The sequence below is a fragment of the Artemia sp. Qi Xiang Cuo genome, chromosome 12 (assembly GCF_049724085.1).
Source record: "Artemia sp. Qi Xiang Cuo chromosome 12, ASM4972408v1, whole genome shotgun sequence".
Lineage (NCBI taxonomy): Eukaryota > Metazoa > Arthropoda > Branchiopoda > Anostraca > Artemiidae > Artemia > Artemia sp. Qi Xiang Cuo.
In genome coordinates this window covers 8906316-8927884 of record NC_142805.1, presented here as the reverse complement: position 1 = coordinate 8927884, position 21569 = coordinate 8906316, and the positions used below count along the sequence as shown (strand labels likewise).

General features: G+C 35.4%; 1 protein-coding gene across 4 annotated transcripts in view; it reads left to right on the top strand.

Moving 5' to 3' along the window:
- LOC148945739 (RILP-like protein homolog) overlaps nt 1–21569 on the top strand; it is a 139035-nt gene that overhangs the window by 71191 nt on the left and 46275 nt on the right. For 2 of the 4 annotated variants that reach the window (XM_089098155.1, XM_089098158.1), the window contains exon 2: nt 18127–18332. In XM_089098155.1, coding sequence (XP_088954281.1) covers nt 18147–18332 — 186 coding nt within the window. In that variant the 5' untranslated portion in view covers nt 18127–18146. Of the gene's footprint in view, nt 1–1719; nt 1885–3242; nt 3365–18126; nt 18333–21569 lie in introns of those variants that run through there. The other 2 variants (XM_089098156.1, XM_089098157.1) reach the window with 2 other exon arrangements.

Sequence of the window (21569 nt, the reverse complement as noted above, 5' to 3'; positions counted from 1 at the left end):
CAATTTGAATAAAACATGTTAACAATAAAAAATATGTTAATATTATAGGGTTCTTTCAAATTTATTTACTTAAAAAAACTAATAACTTCTCCCCAGCAAAACTTAATTTTTCCAACTAGCTGGAAAGAAACATTGCCCCAGAAAACAATTATTTTCCAACTAGTTGACTAGCAACTTTTCTCCTGCAATACTTTCTTTATACAACTAGCTAGAAACAAACTTACCCTATAAAGACTTTTGTTAGCCATCTATGTGGCAAGTAATTTTTCCTCAGAATAATTTCTTAACTAATGATGTGACATAAAGAGAAAACAAGAAACATATTATTGCCAGTCCAACAAAAATTGGCTGTATGTCCAACAAAAATAAGTCCAACAAAAATTGTACATATATATATATACATATATATATATATACATATTATGTTTAAGAGATAATTACTTGGCAAAAAAAAAAAAAAAAAAAAAAAAAAAAAAAAAAAAAAAAAAAAAAACAACTGTCGTCCTAATCCAGCAATTGAGACAAATGTGCACTTGAACGAGGCTCTCACCTTACACATCCATCCAACTACCTAGGACCAAACAGTATACCCAAGTCGTTGTAAAATTACCCGCAAAAGCACCTTAAATCTAGCAAAATATTTCCTAGTAAAACCTTCCATTTAGGGCTCATCAGAAGAATACCACCGGCCTTAACCGGTTTCGAGGCTTTACATTCTTTACCCAGCACGGTGGCGCCTCTACCATAAGATCTATATGGTAACCCTATGTCAGGTCAAACCTGTGAAATACATGCATACCAGTCAAGCTATTAGAAATTACATACAAAAAGTGTTTCAATGCTTCCACAATCAACTCCCAGAGGTCACTGAGAGACCATTCTGGAACAAACGAACACACGTCCAGATGTATCTTTTATTGGTATCTGGACCAATTACCAATTTAAAGCTCCTCAAGCTTGTTTGAAACCCCTATATATATATATACATATATATATATATATATATATATATATATATATATATATATATATATATATATATACTATTGATAGATATATATATATATATATATATATATATATATATATATATATATATATATATATATATATATATCTATATTCACTTATAGAAGGAGAAGATTTTCAAATTGTCAAAGGGTGGAGTCCCTAACTAGGATTATTCTAAATATTATGGAGTTAGAATTGTTTTCTTTATGTTTCCTTCTGTCCAGCTCGACTCCTAGGCTTAAAACACTGGTTGGCTGGTTGGCTAATTTAAAGATTTGTATATATATTTACACTGTCAAATTAGTGATGTGGTGGTATCCTAGATACCATCAGGTGGTATCCAAAGCTAACAGAGATAAGAGGGAAAGGTATTATCTTTGAGGGTCCATAAAAGGCTTAATATCTATTTTGTAACAAAAACAATTATTAGATTCAGAAAGAGCATAAAAAGGTATCAAGTGGTAGACTATGTTATCTTTATTTGTAGGTCATTTTAATTTAATCTTATTTAAATTTGCATATTGGTCATTTTATTTGCAGGTCATGTTAATAGCTCAATATTTACCCATAATTTATCTAGGATAAAAGTAGATACAGTACTTGATGCCCTTTCTTATGCTCTTTGATACTTTAACAATTCTTAAGTGTGTCACATGTGTGTCTAGCTAGAATCCCCTGTGTAGACATGTGTCTAGCCAGACTTCAATGTTTAGGCATCAATTGTTCACAAGTGAAATTTGTTGCTTAGCTAAAACTGCAAATTTAGTTTCAAATTGATTACAGTTGTTATTTCTAGCCAATCAAGAGAGCTTATGCAGGCAAAACTTTCAAAATTATAATCCCTATTTTTCCTGTCACAAGATAATGGATGAGGTAAGCCAAACAATTGCCTTAGTGTTCTTTGCTATTATGTCTGTTGTTGCATATTTGCCTAAAATAAAAAAATAATTAGCCTAATGAGAAAATTTAAACTTCAGTTTAGAAATGTAAACATAGATGATGAAAATAGTGAAACTTGAAACATTCTGACTCAAAGTCTAGCCAAGTGCCTTGGCTAGACCAATAAGTGCATATTACCTATTGGTTGAATACATCAAACCCCAAACAACAAGTGCCTTGTCTAGCTAAATACCAAATTTTACTTGTGAATGGTTGTTGCCTAGACATTGAAGTCTGGCTAGACATGGGATTCTATTTAGACATGCATTTGAACACTTCTTTAGGAAATTTACATTTTCAGCCCTTAACAGGGCTCCAAAAGGTAAAACAGTCCTTAGTTGCCAAAAGTCTAAAATCATGTTTTTTCTCCCCTAAAAAAACTACATAGTGAGAATAATTTGACATTTGTAGCTGATTCAGGAATGGTAATTATTAAGGGAGAGAGGCGCAAAACTGCACAGGGGTGATTATACATTTGACCTCTCATCTAAAGTTTTTGGGCTAATCTATTCAAAAATTCCCACCAGATGCCCTTCATGCAATTCACATTTGGCACAAGTTTTAAATTTTAGATAAAAGAGACATCTGAGAAAAGAGGTAAGGAAGTTTCTATATGCTTGCTAGAAATCCTGACACATGTAGTTTTTGTCAAATATTTCCTTAGCTATTCTAGCTCTTGGGCCATAAGTTAGCCTTTTCTTATGCTCTTTGATACTTTAACAATTCCTAAGTGTTTCACATGTGTGTCTAGCTAGAATCCCCTGTGTAGACATGTGTCTAGCCAGACTTCAATGTTTAGGCAACAATTGTTCACAAGTGAAATTTGTTGCTTAGCTAAAACTACAAATTTAGTTTCAAATAGATTACAGTTGTCATTTCTAGCCAATCAAGAGAGCTTATGCAGGCAAAACTTTCAAAATTGTAATCCCTATTATTCCTGTCACAAGACAATGGATGAGATAAGCCAAACAATTGCCTTAGTGTTCTTTGCTATTATGTCTGTTGTTGCATATTTGCCTAAAATAAAAAAATAATTAGCCTAATGAGAAAATTTAAACTTCAGTTTAGAAATGTAAACATAGATGATGAAAATAGTGAAACTTGAAACATTTTCAGCCCTTAACAGGGCTCCAAAAGGTAAAACAGTCCTTAGTTGCCAAAAGTCTAAAATCATGTTTTTTCTCCCCTAAAAAAAACTACATAGTGAGAATAATTTGACATTTGTAGCTGATTCAGGAATGGCAATTATTAAGGGAGAGAGGCGCAAAACTGCACAGGGGTGATTATACATTTGACCTCTCATCTAAAGTTTTTGGGCTAATCTATTCAAAAAATTCCCACCAGATGCCCTTCATGCAATTCACATTTGGCACAAGTTTTAAATTTTAGATAAAAGAGACATCTGAGAAAAGAGGTAAGGAAGTTTCTATATGCTTGCTAAAAATCCTGACACATGTAGTTTTTGTCAAATATTTCCTTAGCTATTGTAGCTCTTGGGCCATAAGATGCCTTTTCTTATGCTCTTTGATACTTTAACAATTCTTAAGTGTGTCACATGTGTGTCTAGCCAGACTTCAATGTTTAGGCAACAATTGTTCACAAGTAGCAGGATCAGACAAGGTATATATCTGCTATTTGCATGGCTGTTTTCATCAGTAATATCAGGCTGTTATCTACAAAAAAGTAAATTTTCAAAATAACATCAACATGGGGCAACTCCATACACTTTTTTGGGGACAATTCCAGGCACTTTTTGTGTAGGCTGGTTGTGCCTGTACTGACAGAAGTTTTTGTAGCTTGGAAAATAGAACTATGTGTAGCTAGAGGCAGAATATTGATGAAATTGATAGTGTTCCTGTTGTGCTATAGAGGACCTAAAGTAATATATTTTTGGCTATATAAGTTTGTTTTCAACATTTACACTTAGACAAAAGTTACCCCTTGCCTTGCAGCCTAGCCTATTTAAACACAATTATTCTGCATAACAATCTTTGTCTTAGATCAATTTTTTCCAATATTAAGTCAGCCCGTTATTTAGATATTTTGCTCCAATTTTAAGATCCTGTGATCAAGATTGGGCATCATTTTCTGTGATTACAACATGAAACTTGCCTATGGTCCTAACTCATGAAAGCATTAGACCATATCCACAGGCAAAATGCAAGTGGGTCCATGCAAAAACTCTGGAAGAGACAAAAGTAGAATTCTGACAGAAACACCATAAAAAAGGGCACTAGAAACAGAGACTTAGCTTAGACTTGCTAAGAAATAGTTGCTAAAAAGTCAAAGGTTTCATTCATTGCTGACAAAACTAGAGACAGAATCTCAGACATAGATATGCAGCTCAATGATAAGTTGGATGACAAGTCTTTACATTGTAGAAGTATCAGTGAGTTTGAGACTGATGAAGAATTATCTTGTGGAAATTTCATGCTTGTAAGGTTCTTGGTGGGAAAGAAGCAACACTCTGCTGTTTACTACACTGGTGAAATTGAAGAAATAAGTGGCAGAGTAGCAAAAACAAACTACCTGCCCAAGTCTGTTGGGAAGATCATATTCCCTGAATATCAAGATTGTGGAGGACTTTCAAGACATTATCAGGAAGGTTCCCATACCAGTTTCAATGGGAGGAACTGGACAAACAGCCAAAGCTCTTGTATATGGCTGTGATTTGGCCCAATTTCCCATAAAACAAATTTAATGTTGCATTGAACCTGTATATTATCTGATTTAAATGTTAATATTATCTGAATTGATTATTGTAAGCATTAATTAACAAATGTCTTGAAATGCTCCATGAGTGTCCAAAGTCACCCCCTGGTTGGGACAACTTTGGATGCTTAAGAGGTCACATGTTTCTGGGTCTCTCCTAGAAACAACCTAATGGATGTTGTTGAAAAAGAAAACACCAGGAAAAGTGAATAATTGAGATATCTATTTGTGTAAAAAGGAAGTTTGTATCTTTAGAAATTTGCCTTGTAGGTGTCAAAATCCTCAAAATGTATGGTTTCACCCCTCTCTCCCCTATTTTTCTTAGTGTTAATAGTAAAATGTCTCAAAACCCCTTAAAACTGATATCCCAGCAGAAATGATATCATTTTGAGGGGTTTCTAGTTCTTTTTAAAAAATCTTGCAAATTTGTACTATAGGCTATTCAAAATAGGTCTACTATTAGTACATTTTAGGCTACTATTAGGGCTAAAAACAACTTATTAAGACTATAACAATAAATAAATACTATTGCTGAATCAGCCATGAATGGCAATTTTTTTTCACTAGCCTTTTCTCAATTTTCCTCACTTTTTAGAAACATGTTTTAAACTTTTGGTTACTATAGGCTGTTTGAAGCCCTTTTAGCCCTCTAAGGGCTTAAAATATAATTTCCTTCAGAAGTGGCTATTGAATTACGAAAGAGCATAAAAAAGAGCAAGGGACAGGCCCTTGCTCTTTATGCTAAAGTTTGACTCTGTCTCACAACTTTGTTTTTTAAAACAATAAAAAACTGTGGTGTAAAGAGCAAGGGGTTGAGGAGGGGGTAGCCCCTTTCATATAGGCTACAGAATAATTTCTGTTTGTTTTAATTTTTAATGTTGCTCCTTGCTTTCAGTTAAAAAATTTTTTTTTTTATTTAATCTTATTTAAGAATCCATAAAGGTCTTCAATTTGAATTTCTGAGTAAAGCAAATAGGCTATTTTATTCAGAAAGAGCCTAAAAGAAATTTATCACGTTTTTTTTTCACCTAATATAGCTTAGTAATTACACCTTTATACCTTAGGAATAAAAATGTCTCCTAATTTAACTGCTAAAGCCCCTAGCAAAAGGGCTGTTTGTTATGCAAGCTCTGCATTGCTTATACAATTGTATTGGCTAGTTTTGTTATTGGGAAATAAACAGAAATTTCCCAAGGGAATTAACTCTAGGGGGGAATAGGATTTTCCATGGGGATAGTTTCATGCAAGGAGGAAAATATCTGGGGAAATTTCAAACAGGGAAGGGGATTTCCTGGTATGATTTTAAAAATGGTAAGATGTTAAATAGAACACAAGTTTTTCCAATTGAAAGTAAGGAGCAACATTAAAACTGAAAAAGAAACAGAATTAATCTGTGTATAAGCATTGAAAATAAATCTGAAGAAATTTTGGAAGTATTCCTCCACTCAAAAGCCTGGAAGATATTCAGTAACCAAACTCTCAGTTAATTGGAATAAAACAAGCAACCATGGAGATACAGCTGAAGCTCTGACCCAGCAGTTCAAGTCAATTTTTACACCTCCAGAAGATGCCCCCATGCCATAGATGCCAGAATATGATATTCAGAAACCAATGCAAATTATTACTGCTGGCACTTTGTATGTGGAATAATGACTCAAAAGATTGAACCCAAATAAGTCAGTTGGTCCTCATGGGCTCACCCTTGGACTTCGAAAGAGGCTTATGCAGAGCTTGCCCCCCCCCCCTTAGCAAAATTGTACCAAAAGTCTCTTGATACCAAACAAGTCCCTTAAGATTAAAAAAAATTTAATTTCTTTTAATTTTTATTTAATTTCTGAACGTTTTTTAGTTAATGCGGTGGTTTTTATTTTGGATCACAAATAATAGGAATAATTTTGGCTCACGTGCATGAATAATTAAAACGAAATTTGCATGTTAATTTTACTTTTTTGGCTAAATGGCTATCTCGAAATTTTGTTCTGGCATAACTTACGTAATGAACTTCTATATTTGTATTTTCTTATTATTTATATTAGGGGGTTTGCCCCCTCGTCAATACCTCACTCCTTACGCTAAAGTTCAAATTGTGTTCTAATTCTTTAAGAATTACTCCTTAATCACAAAGGCTGTTAATTAGAATAAATAGCTCTGATAAAAGTACAAAAAAAAACTTTAGCATAAAGAGCAAGGTAAATGACTAGGGGGCGAACATAAACGGAGTAATTTCTGTTTGTTTTAAATTTTTATGTTGCTCCTTTCTTTCAGTTGAAAAAATTGTTTTTTTTTTTATTATTTAATTTCCAATCATTTTTTTAAAATAATACTGTGAAATCTGGCGCCCTTCATAGCAATGTCCCTTCTCCCATTAAAACTTTCTCCATGGAAAGATACTCCATGTAACCCCTGACATCCTCAAAGACATAGTTATTGTATTTTTCGACCATGCTGAACAAAATGGCCATCTCAAAATTTTGATCAGATGACTTTGGGAAAAAATGAGCATGGGACGGGCTCCAGTTGTCCCCATTTTTTTGGTCACTTAAAAAGGGCACTAGAACTTTTAATTACCGTTCAAATGAGCCCTCCCGTGATATTCTTGGACCACTGGTTCAATACGATCACCATTGAAAAAAAATAAAAAAAATAAACATGCATCTGTGATCTTTCTTCTGTCAAAAAATACAAAATCCCACATTTTTGCAGATAGGAGCTTTAAACTTCTATAGTATGGTTCTCTGATACGTTGAATCTGATGGTGTGATTCTCATTAAATGTTCTATGACTTTTAGGGGGTGTTTCTCCCTTTTTTTGAAAATAAGGCGAGTTTTCTCAGTCTAGTAACTTTTTATGAGTAAAACAAAACTTGATGAAACTTATATATTTGAAATCAGCATAAAAATCTGACTCTTTTGATATATCTATTGGAATCAAAATTTCGTTTTCCAGAGTTTTGGTTACAATTGAGCTGGGTCACTCCTTACTTACAGTTTGTTACCACAAACTGTTTGTTACCTGTTTTGTCTCCTTTTTTGCATTAGAAAAGAGTTAAAAATATTGGGTAAAACTTATTATTAGAGTATAAATCCATTTTGTTAAAGTTATATAATCCACAGGCATCAATTTTTCACAATCACACAATCATTTACTGATGATCTAATTTTGCCATGTTTAATTTATGCCATTTTTGTCCTGTTAAAGGCTAAATTTTCTGAGCACTAGGATTGCTCAACTAATACTGCTACCTAATGCTACTACTACTGCTGCTTCAACTACTAATTCTATTCCAACAAATACTAATGCTCAGAGTAATAAGATGAAAATTTTTATTCACTACAGAACCAAGCTGCCTGAGGCCATAACAGCCATGCACACTCCTCCATTTTAATCTATTCAAAGCCCCCCTCTTTATACCCTCCCAAGAAGTTCTCATTTCCCTTGAATCTTTCATTAGAACATCCTCCCACCCCAATTATGGACATCCTGCTTTCTGTTTAGCCTTATACAATTGGACATAGGGGACAATCTTTGGGAATCTGCCATCCTTCATCTGCAGAACTTGCCCTAGCCATCTCAACCTTTCTCTCATTATTGCCCTAGGAAGTGGAATTGAACCACACTTTTTGTAGAGCCTACTGTTTGAAATACAGTCAGTCAGCTGGGTACCCAAAACAGTCTGTAGGCAATTTCTCTGGATATCATCTAGGAAATCTTCCTCCTTTTTCGGAGCACCCAAAAAAGCTCCATTTTTGGAGCTTCAGAACTGTGTTTGACCACTGTCATCACTGTAACTTCAATATTCTCATTTTGGTTTGCAGACTAATTTTCCTATTCTTCCAAACTTTTTCAACTGTGAAAAAAAATACTCTGGGCCTTGGCTATTCTACTTTTAGCACCTTAACTGCTCCCATGGTCTTTACTAATAATACTCCAGTGGTACAAGGATAAGACCTTCACTAAAACCCTAGTATCAGATGAATCCAATGCCTGCCCATAATCTATACAACTGAGGACTAAAGGTGTTTGATGACTCAGGCACTTCTCAATTATTAACCTAAGAGTGAAAATTTGGTTGATACATCCTCTACTCTTCTTAAAAACTGCACTGTTCTTCTTTTTAAACTTTGACTACAACATCTAACTAATTATACTGACTTCTGTAACTTATTTCTAACCTCAGAGCCACCATATTTATCAGCACCACTCTCAGCACCTCTGTGCTGATATCACCACTATCAGCACCTGGGGCCTTAATAATTTTTAATCCTTGTAGTAGTGTCTCTAATTCTTACTCACAAAATAAATCTTCCATTACATCCAAGGTGTGAAAAACTTTTTCATTTTCCTCTATACCTTTTCCTGTAACTCTATCTTGGTTTAGCACATTCTTAAAGTTTTCTGCCCATTTTTGGCCCAGATTGACTACTACCTCTAAATTTATTAACACACCAGTACAATATCTTACTATTATGCCATCTAGCTGCATTGCAAAAATCCACAGCAATTTTATCTATGGTCTCCTCTTTACACCTCCTTAGTTCATATTTTATGCTTTCTCTACTTTCTTCTTATTTTCATATGATCTATCACTCATATAATTCTTGTAAAAGCCCCTTCTTCTCTCTATTAAACATAAAACCTTTTCGCTAATATTCCTAGCCCTGTTCCTAATTTTCTTCCCTAAGACACCATCAGCAACTTCACAAACTAATTCACTAACGTTTTTTCTTTCGGGTTTTACGATGCCCACGTTTGATACATTTACGCGATCTTTTAACAGTTCCTGGAAAGCTGCTCTCAAATTCTTATCCTGGAAGTCTACCAGTGTCTTAACTTCCTGGAAGGTATTTACCCTTCCAATATTTCAGCTTTGGATTTAACCCTAGACAGCACTAGATGGTGATCTTTACCTTTAACATCAACAAAAGTACTCATATACCCTAGTATCTTCTATTGCTCCTGCCAGTCTTCAGTTTACAATAACAAAATCAATAAGGTTAGCTGTCTTAACATCATGTGAATAGCTTGTTAACTTACGGGCTATTTTATGACTAGATACAGGAATTTTGCTTTGGTTTTAGAAGAGAAAATATGAATTTCTATCAATACTCAAATTCTAGGTAAAGGATACTTTACTTTGATTGAATAAAAAAAAAAAAATCAACTGGAATTAAGGAGCAACATTAAAACTAAAAAAAAACAAAAACAGAAATTATCCTGTATATGAGGGGAGTTGCCCCTCCCCTGTAAAAAAAATAAAAAAGATTCTGGCAGTGTTGCTTCTACATTAAATTCAAATTAAAAACAGGCAAAGAGTATTTATTATGCTGTATTTATTTATTATTATTATTTTTATTATTATTAGTATTTATTATTATGCTTATTATGCTGATTTCAAACATACAAGTTTCAGTAATTTTAGTGTTATCATAGGCATAAGATAGAAAAAAATTATAGCTGTGATGCTTCTACACTAAATTCAAATTAAAAACAGGCAAAGAATATCAAACAGTTTGTGGTAACAAACTGCAAGTGAAGAGTAACACAGCTCAATAGAAACCGAAAATCTAAAAAACAGAATTTTGATACAAATAGATATACAGTATCAAAAGAACTGGCTTATTATGCTGATTTCAAACATGCAAGTTTCATTAATTTTAGTGTTATCATAGGCAGTGCAATCGTGCTGCCTAAGTAAAGAACGATGATGGCACAATGTATTATTATTTTTTATTTTATTTTTTTGGGGGGGGATCCATACCAGAGCATTTTGTATTGAAGGAGTTGTCGTAGAAACTTCGGAAAGGGCTAATTCGATTGGAAATTGGAGCGGCTAGTGCCCTTTTTAATAGTCGAAAGTGGTTGGAGGGCAACTAGCCGCTCCCCCCCCCATGCCCATCATTCCCCCAAAAATATCCAATCAAAATTTTGAGATAGCCATTTTGTTCAGTGTAGTTGATTTCCTGATAGAAAATATATTTTTGAGGAAGACACTCCCCCACAACCCTCTGGGCAAGGGTTTTAAGTTATGCCCTTGGGGCATATAAGAACGATGTTGGCACAATGTATTATTTATTTTTTTTGCTTTAGAGAAAGGCACTTCGTATCGAAAAAGTTGTTGTAGAAACTTCGAAAAAGGCTCATTCAATTGGAAATTGGAGTGGCTTGTCCCCTTTTTAATAGTCGAAAGTGATTGGAAGGCAACCAACACCCCTTCCACGCCCAACATCTCCCGAAACACATACAATCAACATTTTGAGATAGCCATTTTGTTCAGCGTAATTGATTTCCAGATAGAAATTATGTTTTAGAGGAGGACACTCCCCCACAGCCCTCAAGGCAAGTGTTGTAAGTTATGCCCTGGGGGCATATAAGGTTTTTAAAGAACGTGTCGTCGTAGAAATGTTCAAAAAAGGCTCATTCGATTGGAAATTCATAGAGCTAGTGCCCTTTTTAATAGTTGAAAGTGATTGGAAGGTAACTAACCCCCCTCTCACGCCCACCTTTTCCCCAAACATCCAATCAAAATTTTGAGATAGCCATTTTATTCAACGTAGTTTTAAGTTCTGGGAATTAGGTCTTTGAGGATGACAACCCCTCCCCCTCACAGCCCTTAGAGCAAGGGTTGTAAGTTATGCCCTGGGGGCATATAAGGTTTTTATAGAACGCGTTGTCGTAGAAACTTCGAAAAGGGCTTGTTCGATTGGAAATTGGAGCGACTAGTGCCCTTTTTAATAGTCGAACGCGATTGGAAGGCAACTAACACCCCGTTTCACGACCACCATATACCCAAACACATACAATCAATATTTTGGGATGGCCATTTCCTTCCACGCAATTTAAACTTCAGGACATTATATCTTCGAGCAGGACACTCCCCCCACAGTCTTCAGGGCAAGGGTTATAAGTTATGCCCTGGGGGCATATAAGGTTTTTATTAAAATCTCTGTCATAGAGACCTGAAAAATTCCTCATTCGATTTGAAATTCAAAGGGCTAGTGCCCTTTTTAATAGTCGAAAGTGATTGGATAGTGACTAACGCCGCTCTCACGCCCACTATTTTCCCAAATACATCCAATCAAAATTTTGAGATATCCATTTTGTTCAACATAGTTGAAAGTTCTGGAAAGTCATCCTAAAAGACCTAAAAGGTCTTTTAGGATGAAAACCCTCAGTGCAAGGGTTTTAAGTTACGCCCTGGGGTCATATAAGGTTTATATAGAAAGTTGTTGTAGAAATTTCAAAAAAGGCTCATTTGATTGGAAATTGAAATTGCCCTTTTTCATAGGCAGCGCAATCGCGGTGCCTAAGGAAAGAACGATGTATTATTAGTTTTTCCATACCAGGGCACTTTGTATCAAAGGAGTTGTCGTAGAAACTTCGAACAGGGCTCATTCGATTGGAAATTGGAATAGCTAGTGCCCTTTTTAATTGTCGAAAGTGATTGAAAGGCAGCTAACACCCCTTCCGCGCCCGCCATATCCCCAATCCAATCAAAATTTTGAGATAGCTATTTTGTTCAGCATAGTTGATTTCCAGATAGAAATTATGTTTATGAGGAGGACACTCTCCCATAGCCCTCAGGGCAAGGGTTGTAAGTTATGCCCTGGGGCATATAAGGTTTTTATAGAAAGCGTTGTTGCAGAAACTTCAAAAAAGGCTCGTTCGATTGCCCTTTTTAATAGTCGAAAGTGATTGGAGGGCAACTAACCCCCTCTCACGCCCACCTGTTCCACAAACATATCCAATCAAAATTTGAGATTGCTATTTTGTTCATCGTAGTTGAAAGTTCTTGAAACTAGGTCTATGAGGATGACAACCCCGCAAGAGTCCTCAGGGCAAGGGTTATAAGTTATGCCCTGGGGGCAAATAAGGTTTTCATAGAAAGTGTTGTCGTAGAAACTTCAAAAAGGGCTCATCTGATTGGAAATTTAAATGGGTAATGCCCTTTTTAATAGTCGAAAGTGATTGGAAGGCAACTAACACCCCTTCCAGGCCCACCGTTTAACCAAACACATCCAATCAAAATTTTGAGATAGCCATTTTATTCAAAGTAGTTGGAAGGTCTGGAAATTATATCGTAGAGGATAAAACTCCCCCACAGCCCTCAGGGTAAGGGTTGTAAGTTATGCCCTGGGGGCATATAAGGTTTTTATTGAAAGCTTTGTCGTAGAAACTTGAAAAGGGGCTCATTTGATTGGAAAATCAAAGGGCTTGTGCCCTTTTTAATAGTCGAAAGTGATTGGAGGGCAACTAACACCCCTCTCACGCCCACCTTTTCCCCAAACATATCCAATCAAAATTTTTAGATAGCCATTTTTTCAACGTAGTTAAAAGTTTTAGAAATTAGGTCTTTGAGGATGATAACCCCCTCAGAGCCCTCGGGGCAAGGGTTGTAAGTTATGCCCTGGGGGCATATAAGGTTTTTATAGATAGTGACGTTGTATAAACTTCAAAAAGGGCTCATTCGATCTGAAATTAAAGGGCTTGTGCCTTTTTAGTAGTCTAAAATGATTGGAGGAGAACTAACACCCCTCTCACACCCACCATTTCCCCAAACACATCCAATCAAAATTTTGTGATAGCCATTTTGTTCGACGTATTTAAAAACTCCGGATATTATGTTTTTGAGGATGACACTCCCCCCACCGCCCCAGGGTAATGGTTATAAATTAGGTCCGGGGGGCATATAAGGTTTTTTTTTTTATAGAAAGCGTTGTCGTAGAAACTTCAGAAAGGAATCATTCGATAGAAAATTGAAACGGCTAGTGCCCTTTTTAATGGTTGAAATTGATTGAATGGCAAGTAACCCCCTTTTACGACCACATCCAATCAAAATTTTGAGATAGCCATTTTTTCAACGTAGTTCAAAGGTCCGGAAATTATGTCTTTGAGGATGACAATCCCCTCACAGCCCTCAGGTCAAGGGTTGTAAGTTATGCCCTGGGGCATATAAGGTTTTATGAAAAGTATTGTCGCAGAAACTTAAGAATGAGCTCATCTAATGGGAAAGTGAGAGGGCTAGTGCCTTTTTTAATTTTTAGTAGGAATTGGAACGAAGTAAACTCCTCACTCATGCCCACAATATCCCTAAACACATCAAGTCAAATTTTGATACAGAAATTTTCTTCAATGTAGTAGAAAGTTCTGGAAATTAGGTCTTTGAGAATGACAACCCCCCAACCCTCTGGGCAAGCGTTGGAAGTTATCACCTGGGGACATAAAAGGTTTTTATTGAAAGTGATGTCGTAGAAACTTGAAAAGGGCTGATTTGATTGGAATGTGAAAAGGCTAGTGCTTTTTTAATAATTGAAAGTGACTGGAGAGCAACTAACGCCCCGCTCACGGCCACCATTTCTCCAAACACGTCCAATCAAAATTTTGAGATAGCCATTTTGTTCAAAGTAGTTGAAAGTTCTGGAAATTATATCTTTGAGGATGAAACTCCCCCACAGTCCTCAGGGTACGGGTTGTAAGCTATGCCCTGGGGGCATATAAGGTTTTTATTGGAATCTTTATCGTAGAAACTTGAAAAAGGGCTCATTCGATTAGAAATTCATAGGAATATTCCCAATTTTAATAGTCGAAAGTGGTTTGAGGGTAACTAACCCCCCTCTCACGCCTACCTTTTTCCCAAACACATCCAATCAAAATGTTTATATAGCCATTTTTTCAACGTAGTTATAAGTTTTAGAAATTAGGTCTTTGAGGATGATAACCCCCTCAGAGCCCCCGGGGCAAGGGTTGCAAGTTATATCCTTCGGGCATATAAGGTTTTTATAGATAGTGACATTGTAGAAACTTCAAAAAGGGCTCATTCGATCTGAAATTAAAGGGCTTGTGCCTTTTTAGTAGTCTAAAATGACTGGAGGATAACTAACTCTCCTCTCACACCCACCATTTCCCCAAACACATCAAATCAAAATTTTGAGATAGCCATTTTGTTCGACGTAGTTAAAAATTCTGGAAATTATGTTTTTGAGGATGACACTCCCCCCACAGCCCCTGGGTAATGGTTATAAATTAGGTCCGGGGGGCATATAAGGTTTTTTTTTTATAGAAAGCGTTGTCGTAGAAACTTCAGAAAGGAATCATTCGATAGAAAATTGAAACGGCTAGTGCCCTTTTTAATGGTTGAAATTGATTGAATGGCAAGTAACCCCCTTTTACGACCACATCCAATCAAAATTTTGAGATAGCCATTTTTTCAACGTAGTTCAAAGGTCCGGAAATTATGTCTTTGAGGATGACAATCCCCTCAACAATCCACAGGTCAGGGGTTCTAAGTCATGCCCTGGGGCATATAAGGTTTTCATAGAAAGCGTTGTTGTAGAAACTTCAAAAAGGGCTAATTCACTTGGAAATTGACAAAACGATTGCTTCTTGTAGTAGTTAGAAGTGATTGTAAGGCATTTAACCCCCCTTTCATGCCCATAATATACCCAAACATATTCACTCAAATTTTGATACCGCAAATATTTTTAACGGACTTAAAGTTTCTGGTCTTTGAAAATGACAACCCCCCCAGCCCTCAGGGCAAGGGTTGTAAGTTATACCCTGGGGGTATATAAGGTTTTTATTGAAAGAGTTGTCGTAGAAACTTCAAAAGGGCTCATTTGATTGGAATGTGAAAAGGCTAGTGCTTTTTTAATAATTGAAAGTGACTGGAGAGCAACTAACGCCCCTCTCACACCCACCATTTCCCCATACACATCCAATCAAAATTTTGAGATACCCATTTTGTTTAACGTAGTTGGAAGTTCTGGAAATTAGGTTTTTGAAGGTGACAACCCTCCCCCCCCCACAACCCTCAGTGCAAGGGTTGTAAGTTATGCCCTGGGGCCATATAAGGCTTTTGTAGAAAGTTCTGTCGTAGAAAATTCAAAAGGGTTCATTTGATTGGAAATTGAAAGGGCTAGTGCCCTTTTTAATAGTCGAAGGTAATTGAAGGGCAACTAACCCCCCTCTCACACCCACCATTTCCCCAAACACATTGAATCAAAATTTTGAGATGGCCATTTTGTTTAACGTAGCTTCAAGTTCTGGAAATTAGGTCTTTGAGGATGATTATTTGATTTTATTTTTGCTCATTTTTGTTTAATGGAGTTCTTTACTTTTATTTAAAAAACTTATTTTGTGGAAAAAGTTTTTTTAATTAATACATCAAAGGCCACAAGGCTGAGAAAATTTGCCTGATTTTCCAAAAAAGGAGGGACACCCCCTGAAAGTAAAAAAATCTTAATAAAAATCACACCATCAGATTCAGTTTATTTCAGTCTATTTTAGAGGTTTCAACCTCCATCTTCAAAAATGTGGAATTTTCTATTTTTTCAAGAAGAAAGATGAATGGATGAATGTTTTTTTTTCAAGGATGACCATATAGACCCAATGGTCCTTGAATATCGGAAGAGGGCTCGTTCGAATTCAAATTGAAAGTTCTAGTGCCCTTTTAAGTGACAAAAAAGACTGAAGGGCAACTAGGCCCCCTCCCCCGTTCCTTTGTCTCCCAAAACTATCCAATGAAAATTCTTAGATATCAGTTTTGTTCATCATAGAGGACATGCCCTAAAACTATGCCTGTGAATATAACATGCCCACCCAGCCTCAGGGGAAAGATCTTAAAGTTATAAAATTTGCCCGTTGTTTACACATAGTATTTGTTATTGGGAAGTAAGCATACATTTTTGGGCTAAGGGGGATGTATTTTCTGTTGGGGACTTTTCCAGGGGAAATTTTACACTGGGGGATTTTGCCAGAATTCCTATAAAAAATTATTTTTATATATACGAAAAATTAAGCAAGAAAAAACGGGTTTTAAATTTTTTAATAATTCGGAACAAATTAATTATTTTTACATATCATGCTTTCTCTTTTCTGTCTAAATTTTACATGTGGAGTCGTTAAGGGTAATTGTCTGGGCTAAATTTTCACCAGCTTTGAATTGTCTAGAGAATATTTCTGTGGGGAGTGGGATTTCTCCATGGAAATGGGGCCAGATTTCCTCGCATTATTTAAAAAATGAACAGAAATTAAATTAAGAAAACAAGTTTTTTCTACTGAAAACAAGGAGCAACATCAAAACTTAAAACGAACAGAAATTATCACGTATATGAAGGGTATCCCCCTCCTCAACACCTCACTCTCTACACTAAAGTTTTAATTTTGTCCCAATTCTTTAAGAATAATTCCTGAAACACAAGGGTTATTTAATTAGAACAATAAGAAGTTTTTTTTTTAAACTGCTAAACAACTTTAGCACTTATGTGTCCCAAAAATCTTTAATGAAGATTATACGAATTTTTGCTACTGTATAATATTTGTGCTGTGCTCATTTGTGTACTGTTCTTAAGGGGAAGTTCCTTAACTATATGAATATAGTTCCTACGTATTACTGTTTGAAATACAGTCAGTCCAGCAGGTGTCAAAAAGAATATGTAGACTATTTGTCTGGAAACATTCCAACAAATCCTTCTCCATCTATCTAAGTGCCCACGTTTCAGACCCATACTTGGGTTTCATGTTCAAAAATTAAAACCTCTGTGTCCTTCTAATCCGTGGCGGATCCGGGGGGGGGGTGCCCCCCTAAAGTAGTCTAAAGTAGTGTAATTTACTTAATTAACGCAATTGCGTTAATTAAACTTGCTCCTAACGCAAGTTTATCGGGTCATCCCATTTTGTCCCCCCCCCCCCAAAAAAAAAACTCCTGGATCCGCCCCTGCTTCTAACATTTTGATTTGTTGCTTTCATTTCTACAATTAAAATTGTTCTCTTTTTTATTTTCTTAAGGGGAAGTTCCTTAACTATATGAATATAGTTCCTACATATTACTGTTTGAAATACAGTCAGTCCAGCAGGTGTCAAAAAGAATATGTAGACTATTTGTCTGGAAACATTCCAACAAATCCTTCTCCATCTATCTAAGTGCCCACGTTTCAGACCCATACTTGGGTTTCATTTTCAAAAATTAAAACCTCTGTGTCCTTCTAATCAGTGGCGGATCCGGGGGGGGGGTGCCCCCCTAAAGTAGTCTAAAGTAGTGTAATTTACTTAATTAACGCAATTGCGTTAATTAAACTTGCTCCTAACGCAAGTTTATCGGGTCATCCCATTTTGTCCCCCCCCCCCAAAAAAAACTCCCGGATCCGCCCCTGCTTCTAACATTTTGATTTGTTGCTTTCATTTCTACAATTAAAATTGTTCTCTTTTTTATTTTCCCCAGCACAAATATTTCATTGTCGTACCGTGTAAATTTCTCCTTTAGTTTTTAAAATTTCTTCTGTCTCAGTAGTTTCACGTTTCTGCATTATTTTAGAGCTTTAGATTAGTAGGAAGTGACTACACTTGTATGCCAGAATTGAGCTGTGCCCAAAAAATGATGGTTTCTGTTTTGGTTTTGAACATCTTAAAACCAAGAAATTTAACAGTGTGAAACATACAAATTTTCTAAAGCCATAATTTGTCTTGCAGATCCCTACTGCATCCTTTTTATGCCATACGTTCTAAAAAGACCATTGCCATTTGAAATGGATTCAGTGCCTGGAAGCGAAAGTGATGATTCTGATGTATCTATGACTTTAGTTGAAGTGTATGATGTTGCTTCAGAAATTGGAAAGGAATTTGAACTGCTTATTCAAAAATATGGACCAGATGCCATTGCAGGGCTTATGACAAAGGTAATAATAATAATAATATATTGTGATATATTTATGTGGGGAATTTCACATAGAAAGGAGTCAGTGGCGTCAATGTGGGGAACGACAGCGGGGCTTGTGCCTCCCCAGATATTTTTTTTTTTGGGGGGGGGGGCATTGAAAATATGTATTTGCCTTCCCTAGATTTTGAAAATAATTTTGCCCCCCTTCCTGAGTTTTTATGAATTGATGCCCCCACAAGGAGCTACCTAAAAGGGGAGTTACCTGAAGTAAGGTCATCTATATATATTCTTCAGGCGCGAATCTCATGCATTTTTAATGGGGGGGGGGGCCAAGAGGGGTCCATATGCGGATAGTCAAAGGGCACGGGATATATCATAATTTTTCTCCACATTATTGGAGGGCAACTGCCCCCTTGCCCTCCTTCCCCCAAACGACGCCCCTGATATTCTTATATGTCAAAGATAGATTTTTTCTGGGATTTTGGGACCTTTCCTTGATAATAGTGATTGAGCCGGGAAGGTAAATTGGTTAAATTAGTAAACAACAGGAAAAAGTAACATTGAACACACATTGCTGTTTGGGATTGGATTGGTTTGTGATTGATTGGTGATTGTGATTGAACACACATTGCTGGTGCTGCTTGTCAAATTTATGTTTTACAACATCAATTGTTGATTTATTCTGTATTTTCAGTATCTTGTTTAGTAGCAAAATTTGAAATGAAGACTATGTGTAACCATAATTTTTTGTCAATTTTGAACTTTTTAATCAAATCCATTTTAATTTATCTAATTGATTAATAGGATATTTAATTTTACAGTATATGCTTGTCTTTATAAAGTCAAAATTTCTACAAATGAGAGTAAAATTGAAGGGGAACTTTAATAGATTCCCCCAGTGTTTGAAAAAAACGTTAAGAATGTTACACATAAGTACCTCTTTAGGCCTTCTGTAGGGACCCATTATGAAATTTTCCAAAGTTTAATGTGAAAAATATTAGTTTGTAGACCAATCAAGAAGACAATGATTATACTACTTTTGCATCGTCAGTTTTCCATGCGTCGTTAATATGTTAGTGATCTGACCTTATCTCCAAACATTTGGAGATGCGTTTTTGCTCAACGGATGTAGATAAGTTTTGCCAAATTCATTCCTCATTTCTTATATCTAAAATGCATGTTGTTGTCGCTTTTTTTTTGAATGTCTAATTGGCAGATGACAAATGTATCAATGCTAAGGAGGGGAAGTTAACCTATCCCCATTGTGCAGATATATATATATATACAATCTAAGACCACACTTATTGTTCATACTTATATTATTATTATATTATTTTATTTTTTATATTATTTTTTTATATTATTTTTTATATTATTATATTATATTAATAATATTACTTATTATTCTCTTTTTGTCAAGTACACTTTTCGAAAGGTTAGATTTTTTTTTCTTTTTTTTAGCACTGAAGACGACTTAGCGAAGGTCCTTGTCGAAATATTTGCTTGTTCTTCGTCTTCATATTTTGCCACTGGCTGACAAAATTCTTCGTTTTCTCACCTATTTGATTTTATTTATTTTTTCATTTATTATATTCTTTGCTCTCTTGGCTTCTTACGTTGTGCAGATATGGAGTAAACTAAATGGTTTATAGTGGCTAGAAAATATACTTTCAGAAATCTAAAAGCTCTTCTATAAAGATATAAGTTTAGTAAAATTGGGCTTTAAAAATAAGCATAGTAAAGATTTAAAACGTAGGCCTACATAAATATGCCTATTGTAATCTTTTCCACAAGCAGGTATTTTATCCCTAGTCTGATGTAAAACAAAAGACAAGTAAAGCGAGTATACAAACTGAACAGCTTTTATGATGTTGATGGGAAATGCTAAATGGTGTAAGTTTCTTCTATATTTATTTTTCGTCTTCTCTTTCAGCTTGGTATTAAAACTTGGAATACTTTTGATACAAAAAAAAAAAAAAAAAAAAAAAAAAAAAAAAAAAAAAAATCTGACTTTAAAGATAATCCTTTTAATTATGTTATGAATGGTTTCTGATTAAAGTCTAATGTTAGACAATACAAATTGGTTTACATGCATTTTTCAAATGTTTTACCTGTTTTTCCGAGTTTGCTTTTTTGCATTTTTCTAGGACAATTTTCAATAGGTCTAGGACAATTTTCATTTATTTTGTTGTGCTAAAGTGCTAAAAAACCTCATCTGCCACGTTTTTTCCCTAAAATTTAGTCCTCTAAGCTTCTTTTTAGAAGAGTCAACGAACGGATTTTCAAATACCCTTAGGAGACCACTCCAAACAAAGGAGCTGTGTCATACAAAGCTGTGTCATAACTACCAAGCGCAGAGTATTTCCTCTTGAAGGTAACACGTTGCTAACACAGTAAAGGTAATATACAGTAGCGAAAAGTCCTATACTCCCCACTGGAAATTTTTGACACAGATCTACAACCACACAAGATTCATGACCCCGAATTCGCGCACGCGGACTGAAAAATGTTTCCGATGGAAAACCAAATAGCAACTGAAACTCCGGCTCTGACGTATACGGTCAGAGTCTAATTACGCTCTATGAAATGTGTGTCGTGTTTGGAAAAATATTTCGCTACTGGTATAGATGAGATGAGACATCATACTTAACTGGCACTTACCACCATGTTTTAATTAATATTATCAACAAACGTAGAAATGGTAAAAACGTATGACGTTTTATTAAGCCACTATTGTGGCTTGAGCAGCGTCACACAATCTTTCATCATAAACCAAAATCATTCACTCTTCCTACTCTTTTCTTACCATTCAATAAAATTTAACTCTCCCGAATAAAAAAAGAAAAAGAAAAAAAACACAAAACAACCCCCCTCCCCCCCCCAAAAAAAAATAAAAAGATATAACAAACAACAATCGAAAATATTTTATTCCCACCCAACAAAAACTTTTTTAATCTAATTTTAAACTGAAACTGGTTTTCTGACTCCCTAATGCTCTCCAGGAAACCATTCCACAAATTAACTGCATAATTTCTAATTGCTAAACTAGATTGACTTGTACTCCTTACTTCTGAGACTAAGCTTCCACGACCTCTAGTCCTATGATGATGATAATCTGAATTAAACAAAAAAATCTCCAAAATATTCAGGAGATAATCTATTAAGCACATGGTAAGTAAACACTCCTGCCTGATGGTCCCTGATCTGATGAACATTTAAAATTCTAAAACACATACACGCGTATGCTCATACTGCA